At 34.4% G+C, this 21,127-nt stretch overlaps 1 protein-coding gene across 5 annotated transcripts in view; it reads right to left on the reverse strand.

Moving 5' to 3' along the window:
* Positions 1-21,127, reverse strand: part of TNRC6A (trinucleotide repeat containing adaptor 6A) — a 273,917-nt gene that overhangs the window by 54,292 nt on the left and 198,498 nt on the right. For all 5 annotated transcript variants that reach the window (XM_037815357.1, XM_037815360.1, XM_037815356.1 and 2 more), the window contains one exon: positions 18,503-18,524. In XM_037815357.1, the coding sequence (XP_037671285.1) occupies positions 18,503-18,524 (22 nt within the window). The remainder of the gene's footprint in view (positions 1-18,502; positions 18,525-21,127) is intronic.

The following is a 21,127-nucleotide window of genomic DNA, read 5'->3' on the forward strand; positions in this document are numbered from 1 at the left end:
AACAGACAAAGAAAATGGAATAACAATACTTACTTCAAATTAAATTAAATACAAATTAAAATGCCAAGAATAAACCCCCAAAATATTTGTAATCACAATATGTGAATGGGTTAAATTCACTTGTTGAAAGATAAAGACTCTCAAACTGGGCTAAGGGGTGGGTGGAGGGAACCTTATGCAATGTGCTTTGCAAAACTCATACCTGAAACAACACAGGAAGGTTTAAAAGTAATAATAATAATAATAAAAGAAATTCCACCAAGAAATGTTAACAAAAATAAAATGAAAGCGATATTAATATTAGACAAAAATTCAAGGAGAAAAGTATTATTAAGGATACTGACAATGCAACCAACTAAAAGGATACAAACAGCTAAGAACCTTTATATATCAGATCTCAATGTCAAAATACGTACCCAAACTGAGACAGAAAAACTGAAAGGGAAACAAACACCATATACCTTTAAAACAGGTAACACTTTTTTCACTAGTACTCATGAAATAGTCCTTAAAAAGGTAAATACACACATGTGTCCATAGAACACTAAAGAAAAGATCAGTAAATTACAAAAAGAAAAAAATGCAGATATTTCTGGATTACAATGCAACGGAACGGGAAACAACGCAACTAGCAAATAAATTTCAAGTTGGAGAGAACATAAATATCGAAACTTCAAGGTTATCAAGAAAATAATAGTGAAAATACTGTATATACATTAAATTTTAAGATACCCATGATCAAAGGAAAAATCACAGCCTTAATTATTCACAACAAACAAGAATGGATATCAGGCATTTTTTTTTTTTAACTTCAGAAGTTAAAAAATGAACTACAGGGAGCAGAAGGAGGGAATTTAAGATAAAAGTAAAAAAAAAAAAGATTTTCTGAAATTAAGATATTCCTTTGGACTCAAATCTATAAATAATCTGAAAAAGGTGGAGGCGGTAATGATTTAACACTGACCCCAGAAGAGGCTGGAAACAGATTAATTAATTAGCACAGAAGAAATGATGAAATATATTGAAGCACCCACCATGACCAGATGGCTTCACAGAATAACACTAACACTAGCATACTTTCTTTCTTTCTTTTTTCTTTTTCAGTACTACACTTTTAAGAAAAAGATTAACTCTAAGTCTAATGCTATTTAAATTATTAGAGAACACAAAGATTTGGAACACAAACAAAACATTATCCACAAAACAAAATTTCAATAATCCCCAAAAAATGGGAACAAAAGGAAGAGATACAAATAAATAGTACTGGGAATAAAGAAGGAAGATATAACTTGAAATGCTGAGAAAATTTTGGAAAGACAAGAAAATACTATGCATAATCCAATGAAACAGGAATCCAATTAAACTGAACAATGCTCTATAACAAGGGTTGGTAAACTTTTTCTTTAAAGGACCAGATAGTAAATGTGCCTGTTGCAACTATTCAATTCTGCCACTGTAGCACAAAAACAGTCATGTAAATGAATGGATACGGCTTGTGTTCCAATAAAACTTCATTTACAAAGACAGCAGGCCATATTTGGCCTGTAATCTGTAGTTTCCCATCCCCTGTTCTATAAAACATAATTTACCAAAATAGAAGATCCTATAATATAACAACAGAAGAAATTTAAAAGGTTCTTAATGATTTACCCCTCTAAAAAATACCAGGTCAAAATGACTTTACAGAGAATACTACCAAGAAACATATACTACAGATATTATGTAAACTGTTCCAGAACAAAGTGCAGATGCAAAAGACTGGATGGATTCAAATACAGACTCTGCAACATATTAGCTGTATGACCATGGACAAGGTACTTAACCCATTTGCCTCTGCTCCCTCATCTGTAAAATAGGGATAAGTATTAATACCTACACTTTGTAGGGCAGTTGCAAAGCTTTAATAAGAGAACAGATGTAAAGAATTAAGAATATTACTTGGTACATAGACAGTACTAAAAAATGTTGGTAATTACTATTATCATCTGGATAAGAAAAGAGAAATAAGGAAGAATCACAGCTCTCTGGCCTTGGATCTGGGTAGACATGGTATCACCATTTACTAAGAAGAAATAGAAGACAAAAATCAAATTTATGAGATATGAGAGACAATGGGTTTGGTTTTGGGTATGTTCAAGTTTGATGGTACTACATGATAGGAATTCTCAAAGTTTTCGATATCAAGACCCCTTTACAATCTTAAAACTTAATGAGAACCCCAAAGAGTTGTTTATGTGGGTTATATCTAGATATTTACCATATTAGAAACATTTAAAATTTAATTTTTTAAAAAAACCCATTCATGTTAACATAAATAATACGTATTTTCTGAGAAATAGCTGGATTTTCCTAACAAAAAAACCTTGGGAGAAATGTGCATTGTTTTACATTTCTGCAAATCTCTTAAGTGTCTACTTAGCCAAAAGCAGCTGGTTTCTCTTATTTGCTTCTGCACCCCATCTGTTCTGATATCCGATATTATGCAGTCTCTGAGAAACTACACTATATGCTCATCAGAGAATGAAAGTGAAAAGGGCAGATAAGGTCCCTTACTATTATTATGAAAATAGTTTTGACCTTGTGGACCTCCTAAAAGTTCTCAGAGGGTCTCCCAGGGATCCTCCAATCAACTATGGGAACTATAGGATATCCATGTCTAGAATGCAGTTAGATATAAGATTCTGGGGTTCAATAAAAGTTTGGACTAGAAACGTGGATTTGGCTTCCAAATGGATAGAAATAGAAGTCATGAGAGTGCATAAGATGAGAAAAAATGGGCAAGACCTCAAGAACAAGTTTAAGTAATAAGCAGAAGAATAGGGAAAGCAAGAACCCATTCATTCTAGTGAATGGCCACACTATTTAGCTACTTAAATGGAATATTTCCTCAATCTCTCCTTATCCCTCTAAATTTAGTCAGTCAATTGGTTCAACACATTATTTTCTTGATATAATACAAATGTATCCTTGTCTCCCAAATGTCACTGCTCTGATTTAGGCCCTCATCAATTTATTCTTGCAAAAACTACTAACTGATCTCCCTGGCTCAAAACTTGATCCCTGCTCCATCTCCTTTTACCTTCTCCCCAGATCTATCACCTACCTAGCTGTTCCAAATTGCGTATGTCATAAAACTGCTTTTAAAATTAATCTATACTCCCTGGCATGAACCCTACCTACCACTTCTCCAGCATCATTTCCTGCCACATCTACATATATTTTGTTTTTTCCTACCGCACCAAATATTAACAGTTCCCCAAAGGGTACAACCTCTTTCATGCTATCTCTTTTGCCTAAAATGCCTTGATACCTTTCTTGCCACACTTTCTGTCCATTTTGCCTAGGAAACAACTAATCCTCCCACCCCATCACTAGATTCAGCTAGTGTTGAAAGCATTTTATGACAACCAACTAACTTCTCCTCTACTCCCATAAAGTTAAAATTCTTACAAGTATCTTACACTGCAGTGGATATGCTCTGTAGGTGCTGGTTTCTTATTTCTCTACCACTTTATCACTGGCATTTCCAGCACCAAGCACAGCGAACGCTGAAGAACTATTGGTTGAATCAACAATTGCTATCAGGAATTATTAGCATGTATGAGATGACTGAATCTGTAGAACATAATATAGAACAGGTCTGATGATTAAATATTGTGAAACATCAACATTTGATAGGTGGAATAATCAAGAACCAGTGAAGAAGAGGTGAAAAGAATGATCGAGAGACGCAGAAAAAGTAAGGACAATAATTGGAACTGGTTAGTATGCCACTGAAAAAAGAACTGCTCCTATCATCCCTCACTGGTTAGAAATCTCTGCTCTAAAATAAATCTAGAACAGGCATCTAGAGAACATTAATGTGGAAAGATTCCCTAATTAGCCCTAGCTTTATACTCTCCATAATACCAGAAAAGTATTTTAAAGGAAAGGAATTTTTTTCGGGTAGTATAAAGTATACATCCAACAAAAAGTTACATTTTTACATTATTTTCCAGTAACTGTGATTCAACTCTTCTTCTTTAAGTTCAAAGGAGATGAGTAAAGTTTGAATTGACCCAGAAATAAGCAAGTAGTTGAATTTTTAAAAAAGGAAAAATTAGTTGTTCAAAGAACTTTGATATTTTCCTTAATTGTGCTCCAAAATATATTTTGAAAACCAATGAAATGAATGATACAATTTATACTATTTCTGCTAAATTCTGCTACTTTTATGGGCTAATGATATTTCTTATGTAAAAATGACATGCCAATTGTCATAACTTGACTCATCAAGGATCACAGACAATTCGATATCCAAAGTTCTAAATTTGTTAAAAAAAACTATTTTTATTATATTTCTTTAAAATAACATTTAAAAAAACAAAAAGGCCTTTTAATAAATTTATTTCAGGAAAGATTAATTTCACCTAGGCTATTCAGAAGTAAAAAACAAACAAACAAAAAACAACAACAGTTTAAAAATGAACCAGCCATTGACTGTACACTTTGGATGACTGTATGATATGTGACTATATCTCAATAAAATTTCAAGGAAGAAAATAAAATGAACCAGCCGATAATCATCTTTGATTACTACCAATTCACAAAACATCAATTACAATACTTCAAACTCTTACTTTATCCCTATGCTTCCAAAGTCTACAATTTATCTTTGCACAATAGTTTTCATATGGCTACTTTCTGATTCTTCTAAAATACTGACATAATAGGCACAGTACACAAAATGTCATCTTAACACATGATGCCACTTATACAGAATGAAGTGTTAAGTTAACCTCCAGAAAATAAAAACCACAGATGATTTACATCTGCCTTCTTAAAAAGTCTGGAATACTTAAAACTACTGGCTAAAAATATTACTAAAGTAATAAACATCCATAGTATAAACAGGATGCTTCTTTGAGACTTCTTTTGGCAAACTTTAAATTCACCTAGAATTACTATTCTAATCTCAGTATGTGTCATTCATTATATAAGAAAAACGAAACTATCAAAGTATGCTCTTTGGAGTATACCCGTGAAATGATGGGGTATACCATATACCAATGAAAGAGCCTCAGTCAGAAAATGTTATTCCCATGTAATAGCAACAATACAGGATTTTCCTAAGTATTTATCATTTATTTTTGTTAAGAAAAAATTTCCTACCCCCTCAAATGAGATTAAAAATTCAAACCTACTGATAACTGGCAAGTTAAAAAAGTATTAAAGCAATTCCCTAACCAATCAGGAAATAGTGTTTTCAAATATTAAAAGGCAAAATTTCTAGCTGTCAACTAGGTTACATGCCAATGCTAAAAAAAAAAAACCCTTAAAGTGCAATTGTTCAAAAGACGTTTTAAAAAATAAATATCACATATAGATAAACATCTTTAAAATCTTTATTACAAGCAATTATTTTATGCTTCTAAGAACCATAAAATAAAGTCCTCATAGACAGAAGAAAAATTAACCCATAACTACTATTTATCAGGAACACCACATATAATACTTATCTTTCTTCATAATATTGTGAATGTTTCTAACACGTAATTGTAACCTTCTTAGGCCTAAATTCTCAAATCAATTATTCTAGCTGCTCTCCTAAAATAAGAAAGTACCTTTCAATAATATTCACATGAAAGAGTGCGCCTCACCATCAGAGGAAGACAAACAAGTTTGGGTGAAATCAATTCTTCCAGCTTTCCTGAGGAACATCAGCAGCATTACTACATGGGAGCACAGATTTTCAAAAGGTGCAAACCTGATAAGAACTTCAAAGCAAAGTAGAAAATTCTCCACAATGAGAAATTCCAAAGAAAGGTGTTTCTAACTTCTGTTGCTTTCCCACTTGGTAGCTTTCATTAGAGAATGGAGGAAAAGCACAGTGTCATTTTACTGTGATAAATGTAAGGTTTATCAACTTCCCCTGAATTTGAGGCCCAATAATAATCTGAATTCCATCTCCTTATATTTAAAGGTGGGGAGGAAAGGGAGAACAACACAAAAACGTTCTATTCAGTTAAAATGAGCTTGTAAATCAAATTTATTTAAAACATGGCCAATCACGGTACTGCATACTGGATGACTTATAATATACTTCCCTGTATAATATACATTCTCTGTCCTGTGCTAACTTTAGTCAGTTCTGGAATGCTTAAGAACACAGAGGCAAAGTCTGGCTTTTAAGCTGATAAAAATAAGCAGCAGTGCTAGCTAGCATTTTCATTATGGAAAAAGGCAGATCTGGAAAATATCTTAATGCTTGCCAAACTATTAAATTCTGCTGATCCTTAGCAAGTAGGTTGAATTGAATGGCTATTTGAGAACTTGAAATACAAAATTTAAAAAACAGTACGAAGTATCACAAACTGTATATTTTATAAGACATAAAACTACTACTATGCAAAAATTTCTTAAGAAACATCAAATGGCAAGATGAAAACCATGAGTTCAAAATTAGATAAATTTTAAATAACTATTAAATTGAATTCACATAGTTTAAATTCACTTCACAAATTCTAGAAAAATGAGAAGTATACATTTTCCTGATTTTGAGGGAAACACCTGGCTCTGCCCCCTCAATGGACTATTTTCCCACCCAAATACCTCCCATACTAAATTAGTAGCACAGAGAGAAACACTCACTGCTTATTTGCCTCAATATAATCCTGCAGATCTAGATCACTGACTATACCACCCTGAGCTTCCTTAAAGAAATTCAGGATAAAACCACCATATTACCAAATTCTGCTCTACATCAAAATGTCTGAGGAAGGTATAGCTGTTCTAAAATACAAGATCTTCTTTTAGAGGTAGTGAATATCCACAGCATTTCCAGGATCTTTGATTAATCTACCCATAAATTCTTTTTTTTTAAATTTTTTTAACTTTATCGAAAAATTAAAACAACAAAAAAAAACCCAAAACATTTCAAACAAAGCAAAGGATTAAGAAAACAAATAACCTAAAATAACTGTGCTCCCAACATATCCCTACCATGTCCCCAGAAAATTAACAAACCCTAACAAAACAAAGGAGTAAGAAAAACAAATAACCTAAAATAACTACATTGCTTCCAACATGATCCTATGATACCCAAGAAAGTCTGCAAACCATAATCATTCCTGAGCATTTCCATAACATTGAAATTACCCTCAATAGCTTATCTATTCTTATTAGATTATCGTTCCCCCTTCACTGGTTGCTGTCTATCTCTCTGTCCCCTACATTCTACAACACAAAATATTTTACATTTTTCACAGAGTTCACATTAGTGGTAACATACAATATCTCTTTTTGTGTCTGGCTTATCTCACTCAGCATTGTCTTCAAAGTTCATCCATGTTGTCATGTTTCATGCCCTGTTCCTTCTTACTGCCACGTAGTATTCCATCACACGTATATATCACATTTTGTTTATCCATTCATCTGTTGAAGGGTCTTTGGACTGTTTCCATTTCTTGGCAATTGTGAATAACGCTGCTATGAACATCGGTGTGCAAATATCTGTTCATGTCACTGCTTTCAAATCTTCTGGGTATATACCGAGAAGTGAAATTGCTGGATCGAAGGGTAACTCATTATCTAGTTTTCTAAGGAACCACCAGACTGTCTTCCAGAGTGGCTGTACCATTATACAGTCCCAACAACAATGAATAAGAGTTTCAATTTCTCCACATCCTCTCCAGCATTTGTAGTTTCCTGTTTACTGGCAGCCATTCTAATTGGTGTGAGATTGTATCTTGTTGTGGTCTTTATTTGCATCTCCCTAATAGCTAGTGAAGATGAACATTTTTTCATGTGTTTTTTAGCCATTTGTATTTCCTCGTCAGTGAAATATCTTTTCATATCTTTTGCCCATTTTATACTGGGCTGTCAGTACTATCATTGTTGAGTTGTAGGATTTCTTTATATATGCAAGATATCAGTCTTTTGCCAGATACATGGTTTCCAAATGTTTTTTCCCATTGAGTTGGCTGCCTCTTCACTTTTTTGACAAATTCCTTTGAAGTACAGAAGGTTTTAATTTTGAGGAGTTCCCATTTATCTATTTTTTTCTTTGGTTGCTTGTGCCTTGGGTGTAAAGTCTAAGAAGTGACCTCCTAATACAAGGTCTTGAAGATGATTCCCTACATTATCTTCTAGGAGTTTTATGGTACTGTCTGTCTCTTATATTAAGGTCTTTAATCCACTCTGAGTTAATTTTTGTATTTCGTGTGATATCCATAAATTCTTGTCTGAAGAATATGTAAGATTCAGAAAAGTGGAGGTTCAAAAAATATTTTTCAGGTAAAGGCACACCCTTTAAAATAAAAAAAGTAAGACTGGTAGATTGAATCATGCCCCCCCCAACCCCCCAAAAAGACATGTTCAAGTCCTAACCCGGGGTTCTGTGGGTGTGAACTCATTTGCAAATGAGATCTTTAAGTACTATTTAGATGAGGCCAAGGTGAAACAGGATGACCTTAATCCAACATGACTGGAGTCCTTATAAATAGAAAGTCTAGACAGACACACAGATAACTGAGCAGGAAGAGCAGAAGCTACAGGAGGAGGCAGATAGCCATGTGACACAGGCAGAGACCGACTGCCTATAAGCCACCACCAGAATACTTACTGACTTTGGAGAAGTCCTGGCCTGTCAGTACCTTGACTATGGACTTCTAGCTTCCAAACTGTGAGCCAATAAATTCCTACTGTTTAAGCCCATCAGTCTGTGGTATTTGTTATAGGAGCCCTGGCAAAATAAAGCATTGCCCTAAGTCTCTCTTTCATTAATGTACAATTCCAGAACAGCGATTCCCAAATTTGTTTGGTAAGAACTGCTTAAGGGTGTTTCTTAAAAAACAAACAACAACAGGTTCTTCAGCCCAAATACTTAATAAATAAGAATCTGTAAGCAAATACTATATGTGGTTTTCTTATGCTCAAGTATGTTTGAAAAATTGTTCTAGAAGATAATGGAGCAATATTTAGAGAGGATTGATTTCCATTTGTGACTCAAAAAAATAAATTACACCTAACACAATTCAACTAGAACACAAATGTTGTTCCAGGAACAAAAGTCCCCAAAACACTGCAATTTAAAAACAACATTTTTAAGGAAAAGGTCCCAAAAGTTACATAATAAAGAAATTGTCATAAATTACTAAAGATAAAAACTATTTAAGAAATACAAGATAATTAGTTGATTTTTAAATATTAGAATGTCCCAAACATATAGAAATAAAGTTCACCTTTTTAGGTTCTAATGAATTGGAATAGCTAGCAGTAAATACCTGAAACTATCAAACTACAACCCAGAACCCCTGAATCTTGAAAACGACTGTATAAAAATGTAGCTTATGAGGGGTGACAATGTGATTGGGAAAGCCATATGGACCACATATCCCCTTGTCCAGTGTATGGATGGACAAGTAGAAAAAAATGGGGGTTAAAAAAAAAAAAAGCACCCAGTGTTTTTTTTTTTCACTTTAATTGTTCTTTTTCACTTTAATTTTTATTCTTATTTTGTGTGTGATAAAGAAAATGTTTAGAAATTGATTTTGGTGATGAACGCACAACTATATAATGGTACTGTGAACAACTGAATGTACACTTTGTATGACTGCATGGTATGTGAATATATCTCAATAAAATTGAATTAAAAAAGTGAAGTTCAGATAAACTGAAGTATACTATAAAATGCTAAAATTTTTACAAACTTACAAAAAGCTAAAATTTTTTAATGAAAGAATTCTGTATATTTATTTTTAAAAATTTATTTAAAAAATTAAAAGGTAAACTGGGAAATATCTGTTCTTTGGAACAAATTAAATGGATACATTCAGTCTCTCTTCACTCCCCCACTTTTTCTAACCCTAAGGAAGAGAAGTAATGTTTTGATTTAAAGCTGCTAGGAGTAACATTGGGAAGTATTCAACATATTCACTAGAATTCAGGAATTCTAATAGTAAAAAGGTTATTTTAATTTTTCTGCCCCTCTTCTGAACATATATTTGTATCTTCTTTGTGTATATTCCTTATGGGGCCCGGTTTTAGGCCTGGGTATCCCTCTCTAGTATCTCATTCTCAGAATGCCTTCAAATTTATCACATAGAATCCATATAATGGAAATATCTACATTAAATACAGCAGATAAAATGCTAATGAACTTACGCAAAGAGCACACATAAATTGCTAACAAAAACCCCTAGGCCCAATAGGTACGTGATTAAACATGATATTCCATTTCACCACTAAACAAAAAATATAAAGTAAAGCAATAAAATACCAATTTTTGCCTGTCAAATTTTGAAGGTTATACATCTCATTCTTGTGTTTTAAGACATATTCCCAACACTAAGGCACAGACACTGCACTATGATTTATCCATACTAGAGTAGGTTCTAATTTAATGAGAAGAAAAACCAAATCATCACATGGATGGGGAGGAATCCTGAAGTGACTGGGGAAACTGCTAGCTTGTGGTTTCAAAGGGCTGAAAGGTTGCTAGGATACAGAACCACAGTGATGGCATTTAAAATTTATCAAGCATAAGTTGGATGCCAGGCAAAATATGTTATCTCTTATTTTAATCATGATTCTATACTTCTGAAATATCATTCCCATTTTACAAATGAGGCAACTAAGGCTCAGAAGGTGGCTACCCAGGATCAAGCATCTAGGAAATGGCAGAGCTTGAAAGTATAAAACCAAATCTGACCCCAAACGTCCCTTCTATAGTATACATTGTTTCATTTATCAATTGTAACAGTAAGAAAATCAGAAACAAACTCTCCAAAAATACAAGAAAGGCTAATTTTGGTTTCGCTACTTGAAACATTACTTCATAGCCATTAACATTAGTTATGAAGAATAAAACATGAATGTATGCTCAATGAATCCATACTAAAGGAGAAAAAGCAGGACAGAACCCAACCCAAGTCTAAGCATTCATTTTCTACTAGGATAGTTGTAGTCACAGATTTTATTCCCAACTACAGGTCTCTGAAAACCGCAAATGAAAAAAAAAGTAACCACTACCTATTACATACACAGCATATTCTACCCTCCAGGCCTTGTGATTTATATTCCATATCATTTCATCCCCACAACATTAAGGAGATTGGATTATCTCTTTTTTAACAGAGAACTGAGGCTTACAGGTTAAGGAACTTGCCAAAGGTCATAGAAATAAGAAACCCAAAGGCAATAGTCAAAGTCAATCCGACTCAGAAGCCTGGACTTTTAACCACTATGATGTATTTGTACTAAAATACCAGGATAATCTTTAGTAGATGATTCAATGCTTTCTGCTTCTGGTCATGTCTGAATGCCTCTAACCACTGGTTTATCAGGTACATTTTGCTTAAGCCTATAGCACCAGAAGAAAACTCACACTCAGCACTCATTCTGAAGTACAGAAACTACTTTTATTAGAACTGAAGGAACGTACAAATTAAACACAGACACGCAAATTATGGTATATACTGTGGTTTTTTCCCTAGTCTGAAGCTTTCTCCTGACTGGTCATAACAATCAAGTTACCCTTGCTAATCTAATCTAATTCTACTCCAAAATGTAAACCAGAAAGCTCCTGGGTTTTTTTCCTTTGAAATGAAGACCTAATTGTTGCCGAGGTAAAATCCCAGGGACTCAGGAAAGAAGGAAAGGACTGCAGGATGCCTCCACAAACCTCCAGCTACAATGGGCTCCTTTCTCATTAGTACCTGAACCTAGTTTTTAACAATAGCAAGGTGACCCTGCTAAGAGCTCTAATTTCTGTTTTTCTCATATCTACTCCCTGTCTCCTTAATTCAGCCCCACTCTCATCACAGATATCTGAAGGTATAAGATCTTCCACTTCTACTTATTTTACTAATTTATTAGAATTTATAAGCAAACACATTTACATTTAATGGAAATAAAGGAGTCCCGGCCTAAGGTAAAAAGAGGTCCTCTAAACATTCTTCATATCCTCATCAAGTACATAAATCTATGTAAATCACTTTCCTTTCTCAACAGGAGAAAAGGAAAACTAGAAACTTTGATATACCTAGCAATAATTATTTTACTGACACTATTTTACATAAAAGACCTTTTTTTTCACCCTCCTGTTAGTGCAGAGCTACGAATCTCATTTGTTACAGAGTTCAAAGACATCTTCCATTGGAAGGAAAATACCTGCCACTAGTAAATTCTTAGCCAGTGTAAAAACCTCTGCTCCTAAAAGAAGGCAGCAAATATTTGTCTCTCATAAAGCTGAGAGTACTTTCAGTGTTCCACCAGGGCCCATTTGGAACCAGAACCTGGTCTTTTAAATATTTTATAATACTAGCCTGTAACACAAAAAGACCCTATTTCTACTATGTACATTATGGAGAAAAACATTGAACTGAGCCTCAACTCTTGGTTCTGCTATTAACTGTGTGACAGAAATGGGTTATAGGTGTGCTGATGGGCAGAGCACCTCAGAGTCTGGGCTAACCAGACTCCAGGATTGTTGCCTTCAGCTGTAAGCAGCTCCTCTGTTTACCCTAACAGCCCTACAAATATCATTTTCTATGTGTACAATTGTGTGAACAAGGTTAGGTAACACTCCTGAAATACAATCTATTTGGACCTCAGTTTTCTCCTCTGAAAATCTATGCAGTCCAGTAATCCCTCACCAAGCCACCAAAGTCAGGTTCCTAAAATTCCTTATAGCAGGAGCCTTTGTCATTGAAAAATTTATGACCCTATAGAGAAAATGGGGTGGTAGATGAGAGCACAGGTAAACCAATGAAGGCCTTTAAAGATATATTTTCCTTTACTAAAATAAAACAAAGATGTGTATAGAAACACAATGGGGTCAGGGATTTGAGATTGTTTTGTTCATGCTTATCACCAGTACCTAAAACAGTATCTAAAATAGGGTAGGCATTTATAAATATTTCATGAATGCTGACTAAACAATGGCATTTTATGGATCCTACATTTGAAATAATGTATTGCTACATGATTATTTTTCATTTATCTTTGTCTCCCAAGATGATCTCATAAGATGGCAAGACATGAATGATACTGGCAGCAATGATTAAAAGAGAAAGTAATGTGTTTTTTTATTAACAAGAAGGGGAGAAGTTATACATTTTTTCTCCTTCCATTCAAATCTTTCACCTTAGTCACATTACAGAAGTTAAACTGTATCCTTAAGACTTGAGCAAATTTATCCATCAATAATCATTTTGGAATGGGACTTGACTACTGTGCAAGCCCTTCAGAAGGTGCTTTCCTCTACCTCTTTGAAGAATGCATGAAACAGAGGTGTGGGGGGGGTATTTTTTTTCTAAGTCTCCTTTCAACCCTTATCTAAGTAGTACAGTTTTCCTCCATAAAGTGATCAGTTTTCACTGCCTAGAGATCTGAAGCATGGAGAAAGCTTTTAGAATCAGCTTACTGTTTGGTCTCCAAAACTCCTATTCTTTGTCATTCACAACTCAAGAACTTTAAGGATTTCTGAAAAGCCAATTGCCTCACTCATCTCAAAGTTGTCAAATCTTCTCTGATTCATAAAATTAGGATGGTGATAGAATTTACAGAATCTATTTCTTTGTAAAAAGCAAATACTATAAAATCTCTTAAAAGATCTTTCTAAAATATTTTAAAAAGATGCATACTTTCAATTCATTCATTGACTATTACTAAAGCATGAGCAATGACATCTGTAGCCTTCCCATTTTTTCTTCCATGGAACTGCAGGGCTGTTTTCAAAGAAAGAGAAGCAGTATAGCACAGCATAGCCTAGTAGTTTGCAGTCAAATCCTGGCTCAAGCAGTTATTACCTACATAAACAATGAGAAAGTTACTTAACTTTTCTTAGCCTCAACTTCACCGTAAATGGTGATACTTCCAGAGAGCTGTTGATGGGATTAATGCACTTATAGTGTGCTAGTACACAGAAGTCCTATTCCCTTATTTGTTTTTAAAGATCCACTGCCTGAAGTCAAAGGGTGCCCTAGCCTGCTGCCCTACTACTCCTCCTCTGGGTCCCACAGACTTCCCCAAATTCAATAACTAAAGGGTTACTCCTAACATATTCAATGGCTTTAGGACCCTACTCCAGCATGTGCACTGAATAGCTGATGCCCATTTCATTTTAGTGGCTAAACATTTAGAATATTGTTCTTTAGTAAATGAAATAAATATAAAGCACAGTGCCTGGCACACAGCAAGTGCTCAAAGTTAGCTATGATAATGTCTGCAATATGATGTGGCATGCAGCTGACTTAACAGTTCTTAAATATTTTCATCACCCCCTAGATCAATAGATTTAATAATGAAATTGTGTTTGATGGAAAAGAAAGCAAATATTAAGGCTAGAATTGCATAAGAATAATGGTTTCCAATTGTAGCAGAGGAAAAAAAAATGTTTTAAATGTTGACTCAATTTCATAAGCTCTTACATTAATCCAGAACGAGAACAACAGAAATAAACCATTCTATTCTACTTGATTGCCAGAAAAAAAAAAAAAGAAAGAAAATCTGTATCTATTTTTCCCTTTTAATGCTCCCATCCCAGGCTTCCCACATCTCTCTCAGGAGCTCAGGGTTTGTAATTCTTTGGAGCATGGTTTACTTATGATATCACTTAAAGAAAGAACTGGCATAATAGAGGATGAATGGATAGATGATGGACAGACGGACTGACAGAAGAATGAAAAGAAAAAGAACAGAAAGAACACACTATCTGTTAAAAATCAACAATACTCATTTTTTTTTGCAAGGAATGGACAAAGTGTTTCCAAAACAGAGCTTAAAAACCCGTTCTTCAAAAATCATCTTTATTTATAATTCCCAAGGACACAGTGAAGATAAGATGTTAACTCCTTCCCTGCCTTTATACATTATAGAGGCCATAAGACATCTTAAATTCGTCCATCCATCCATCCCTATCCTTCCCCATAAATTTTTCAGCATATCACTACCTTGTTATTTCAATGATACTAAATAATACCCACATTTTAAAAAGACATTTAAAATATTAAAACACTCAAATATTCACGCTCTCTAGTTTTTCAAAGTTCAAGCCATAAGGTAAAAACAAAACTTTGAAGAATTTCATTATATCACTCATTATACTGGTCTACATTTTCATTAGATGAATCATGGAGTCAATGCCACCAAGAAATAAACATTCAACTCTACTGTTGTCTTCATATAAGAAAGCTGGTCAAAAACTCACTTTAATTTATGCTATTTTACATAAATCCAACTTTTATGTAAACCGTCTTACCACTGAGCTGCAGCAATATTAATACGTGTTATTTAACTGAAGGAGACAGCCATCTTGGAAAACAAAAAATTAGCTTCATTAAGGCAGACTTCTATACGGGTGCTGCAACCTAACTAGTTATGCTCAGGTTCAACACTTAAAACCTTACTATAACAATCAAGAAGGTTCTGGAGCTATGCTATCCAATCAAACTAAAAATTAAGTCCCTCAGTCACATTAGCCACATTTCATTTCAAATACCTAACAGCCACATGTGGCTAACCTTGGGCTTTATACAGAAATTATAAGATGGAAAGACAAAAATGGTGTTGTCAGTATACACTGAAAAAGAATCTGGGATTCTAGATTAGATGAACTCTCCTTATTTTTAAATACTGGCATCAATTAAAAATTTAAAGGATAATAAAAAACACAGTGTGAAGACTAGGAGACTAGGGAAACATGACAACTAAAGGCAATGTGGTAATCTGAATTGGATCCTAGAACAGGAAATTAATGGAGAACTGGTGAAATCCAAAACTCTAGAATTTAATTAGTACCAATATCAGTAATGTAAGATGTTAATAATGGGGAAACTGGTGAGAGGTATGGGTATATGGGAACTCACTAAACTATCTTTGCAATTCTTCTGTAAATCTAAAATTATTCCAAAATTAAAAGCTTTTTTAACTCTGTCTGTACCAAACTCACCCTCAAGCCTCTATTTGTAATCTCTAATAACTTTGAGCCCAAAACTATAAGTACCAAATAGACACATAAACAGCACAAAAATAAAATAATACATTTTCATGAATCAGAATAAATGTGACAAATTAAGGGAGCAACTACCAAAAGAAGGATGAAGCGAGTGATACGGCTGGGAAAACAACATACTGCATTCTGAAGTAACTTTCATACTCTGAAGCTAACATTCTCCAAGTTATGGGAAATCTAGGAACAAGAAGATCCAAATATGTTCATATTTCATACAAGGATGTAAAGGATGATTTACGTTTGGAAAGGATATAATCCATAGGTACTCAAAGATCATGTTGAAGAAACAAACATCTACAAGTCAGTCAAAAATCTACGATGGAATATAATCAAGTGCCCAAAATTTAAGATACAGCATAACATCCTAAGAAATCAGAAAGGGAGAGACCAACGGCAGTTGGAGCTATCCGGCAGATGAGCTCTGAGAGGTTTAGAAAAGGTGAAAGGCATGATAGCAAAAGCATTCTTGGTGGAGAAACTGAACAGAATCATGAATGAAATAGATAAAAATTCCCTCAAAATTATAAGGAGTGAGGAGAATCAAACTGGTTAGATCATGGGAGATCAGATGAAAGAGGGCCTTGAAAGCCAAGCAGAGGAGTGGTTTTGAAGCAGGAGCAACAAGGAAAAACTTAACATTCTTAAACAAGGGAGTGTGGTCTGAGGAAAGCGAAGTTTTAGGAAAATTAATATGGCAATGTTCTTACTAAATAAAACTTGTTCCTCCCTGCATCATTCCACATTCCTGTAACTTTCTTACACATCCAGGCTCAAACCTGCAATACAACCTTCAGTTCCTTTCCTGTGCTGCCAATCCTATCAGTTATACCTCATACATCTGACATCTATCCCTTTTTTACCCCTACTATCAAAAATCCATTCAATTCCTCATTATCCCTCTATTTCTTCTCTTCTCTCTGATTCTGCTTCTATTGGTGACACTAGGCACCACTGACAAAGAAACGTCCCTAAAGTGTAGTTTATAAGCCTGACACTCAAAACCTTTGCAGGCTCTCCAGTCCCCGCTACCTTCAAGCTTATTCTGTTTACTTGCCCTCATTCCCCCTAAGGTAGAGACAAAAGTTGGATTACTCATTCTCTGAATATTCCCTGTTGTTGTCTGCCTGCCTCCAATGCCCAGAATGCCTTTCTTCTCCTAGATCCCTTTTTAGAACCCCCATCCATCATTCAATACTCGGCTCAGCCAATACTTTCCCTGTAGAATTGTCAATAGCTTTTTTTTAAAGAATGAAAAAAAGAAAAAAGAAATAAAGAAAAGCAATGTTACTCCTCTGCTAAACCTCCTCAGTGGTTCCTAACTGCCCATAAAATAAAAGACCAAGCTCTTTGGCAGTTACAGCATAAATAAGCCCTCTTTGAGCTGACCCCACCTATCACTTCAGTCTCAACCCTGTCCACTTATTATTGGGTATTTAATGCTCTAGGAATATCATTACTTCTCATAATATCACATTATTTCTTTCCTCTGTGCTTTGGATTATCCTAATCTCTGCCACTTCCTTCTTTCTTTGGCTAACTTTTTCATCTTTTAAACTACGTAATCTCAAGAAGATATTCCTCAAGCTCCTGTATTCAGCTAATTATCACTCCTCTGTGCTCCAGGACAACCTGTGCAACTTTAGCCAAATCACAATTTACTATATTTGGTTTGGGTGCTTCCTCCTATTGCCACTCTTTCTCCAGTAAAATAAACACCACATCAAGGCAAGGACTATTCTTACTCACTTTTATGCCACTGCACCTAATAATGACGATCTTAGATAAAAATAGTACTGTGAATGAATGTACCAACCAAAAACAGTAGAGATTATAATTTTGATAAAGCTAAAAAATAAAAATTCAGAATCCTGAGGCCCAATGACCAGTTCAGTATGCGAGAGCTCTAAACCTTTCATTACAAGGTAGGGTTTCTGATTCAGGATCTGAGAGGGATATGGCTCTTTCCTATTTTCTTAAGAATATACCACCCTGAAGTCTTTTGCTTGGGGTATACTGGATGACCCTGGCACAATCACCAAAAGGTTAGCAACCTACTCTTCTAAGTCACAATACAGAATGGATGTCACTGTCTACCTAGAAGGAGTTGGGGATAATCATATACAGACCACAAGGAATCAATCAGTCAGAACACCAAGGGATGGGACAGGGGTCCTAGATGTAGCCCCAGATAAGAAGACTTTCAGATGAAGGAAAGGTACGTGTGCTCAAAGACTCAAAACAAGGTAGCATGTTAGGAAGTGGTGTCTATCCTAGAGATAGTTATAAGGCAAGTCTTGAGGCAGTATACTCTAAAGGTGGCATTATACACCATGATATATCATAAACCCCAAAGATGATTCCAAGATGATGTCACTGAAGAAGTCTGTTCCCACCCCTGTTTCTTTCATGTTCTTCTCTCTCCCATCCTGGAGGTGAATAAAAATGCATATAAACAACCTTGCTTTAATGAAAAAAAAAATAATTTAAAAAAAGCTTTAAACAACGTACCTTTGATTTTTTGTTCAGTGGCCTAAAATAAAAACAAACAAACAAAAAACAATGTAAATATGAAACTGAAAGAAATGGATTGTTAATGATAAAATGTTCATATATTACTATCATAAGACATACACAGTTTTATTAAATAAGGAATTTGTCATTAGATGAATCACATAGGAAAAGGTATGCAAAGAAAAGCATGCGTTTCCCCCAGATGTGCGCAACTGTCTCTGATACTAATTTCATTAATTTTTTTAAAATTTGAAATACATTTCTTTAGACACAAAGCAGAGAATACACTGTTATTGTTCTAAAACTGTATAATTTTAAGGATGGGTTTCTTATCAATTAGCTCTAAAATGTTTTTTATATAATTGTCACCTTTACATTTAATGGATTAAGTGGGTTTTCATAAGTTTAAATGGCTTCAAAAATTCTTGTTTCAAATGATAAAAGATGGATTAAGCTTTCTGTAAGAAAACTTGCATATAAACTCTTTGACTAAATTAGTAATAAATTGAACTCCTGGAGGTTAGGCTGCTTTTACAAACATAGTCAACTTCTAAGTATTTGTGTGGAAAATTTTTCATACTAATTTATCACTTCTGACACATCTAACAATTCATTAAAGTTACTGTGATCAGGATAAATGACATCAGCCCTAACTTCACTGCTTTCCAATGTCTTTCCCTACTTCCACCATCTGTGTGAAGGGAGATTTGGGCTGTCTCAAGCCACCTAGCTCAAACTTCAAGGGCCTCGATTAGAAGAACCAATTATAGACAGAGGCCTTTGGTCAACCACAAACAAAAATCAACCTTTGATCAAAACCAACTGCATGGGAGAGTCCTTAAAATAAAAGGTACAAGGCTAGGTAGGGAGGTGAGGAAAGGATAATTAGTAATTGAATAACCAGGAATCATTTCTAAGATAAAACTTCTCTTGACTGCTGTTGTGCATGATAATTCATTTTGCTTAGTCATATTAAATTAAATTACCAAAACTACCATTTTTTGAATTACATCATTTTATAAAATATGGCAATGAATTGCCCTACTATTGAAGCCATAATCTTTATCTCTAGAGACCCACAGAATTGTTCCAGGCATTTTAAGTGCTTTACAAAGTTTTAGAGCACTTCTGATACACAAAAAAATGGAAAGCCATCTTTTACTCTATATGGATGACAAAAACTAAAAGAAATTGATAAAAGGACAATACCAAAAGACCCATCAACTGGCAGGACAACATTTCATTTATTTCTGGGAGAAATTATTTTAAAAATCTGATAGTAAAAGAACAAGTTTCACTAGAACAAAGTATATGAATACTTTGAAGAAAAGTTTTACAAGTGTCTTATCAGACAATAAGATACATAATTTTCTGAAGCCAAATAATTAGTACAAAACTTACTCTGCATATTGAAAATCTATTTTTTTAAAAACTCAATTGACCTCTTCTGCAGTTTACTTTCAAAGGAAACTAAGCTTCAGTAAATAGAAACATGACCACATTACTAAAAGCCAAGGTTTACAATATTACTTGCCCGTCTGGGCCTTACAGCATAAAGGATATTCAATATGCGACTCCTTTGGAAAAACAATTCCATGTTGCTTCAGAACAATGATCAACCCCATTCAATATTTTGTCATCTAATGAGAATGGCAGTGAAGAGATACCTCAAGGTGTCTGCCCATAGAACACTGTACAGACACAGTGAAGGAACGTAATATAGAAACCAAGGGCTCCTAAGTGATACTTACTAGTTCAATTTCTTTAAAATTGGTTTTTGGGGGCTGCTGGTCCAGGGACAAACAGTATATTACTCTTTAAAAGAAAATATTCCAATATTCAATGACTTGAAGAGTAACTGCTTAAGTCTGCACTGTCCGAAACAGTAGCCACATGTGACTACTGAACACTGAAATGTGGCTTCTTCAAAATGAGATGTGTAAAATATGTACCTGATTTCAAAGATTTAGTGATTTAGCATTTTAAAAAAAGAATGTAGAGTATCTCATAATAATACTTTTTATTGATTACATTTTACTAATATTTTAGATATACTAGGTTACATAAAATACATTAGAATTAATTTCACCTGTTTCCTTTCACTTAAAAGTGATCTTGTCATTTAAGCCCTCTGGGTCCCAGTTTCCTAATCCCTCAAACAGAGGGAAAAACCTGTCATGTTTACCTTTCATAACTATTATTAGTCAAATAATAAAATATGAGGTCTCTTTGGAAAAACCACAAAACACTTCAAATATGAAGCATCATTACAGATTCTCCTGCACAACAGAATCAAAGGATCATGGCATATCTAAAAAGGAAAATGATTTCCATTTTGAATATACGTATGTGTGTGTGTGTGATCTTTCAAAAACATCTGAGCTGTGATTCCACAAAGCAACTATCACAATTACCTAATTTGTTAATGACAGCATCAAACAAGTGGCAGATACCTAGCATGCTGGGCGCTTTGCTTCTGTCAGTTTCATGTCAACAGCAAGATCCCTAAGAAGACTTGAGTGGTTATGAGTGTGGATCTGAAGCCAGACAGCCTGGTTAGGAATCTTGGCTCCAGCACTAACATTGTGTAACCTTGGGCTAGCTAGTTAACATCTCTAAAGC

Source organism: Choloepus didactylus, chromosome 21, assembly GCF_015220235.1.
Source record: "Choloepus didactylus isolate mChoDid1 chromosome 21, mChoDid1.pri, whole genome shotgun sequence".
NCBI classification, from domain to species: Eukaryota; Metazoa; Chordata; class Mammalia; order Pilosa; family Megalonychidae; genus Choloepus; species Choloepus didactylus.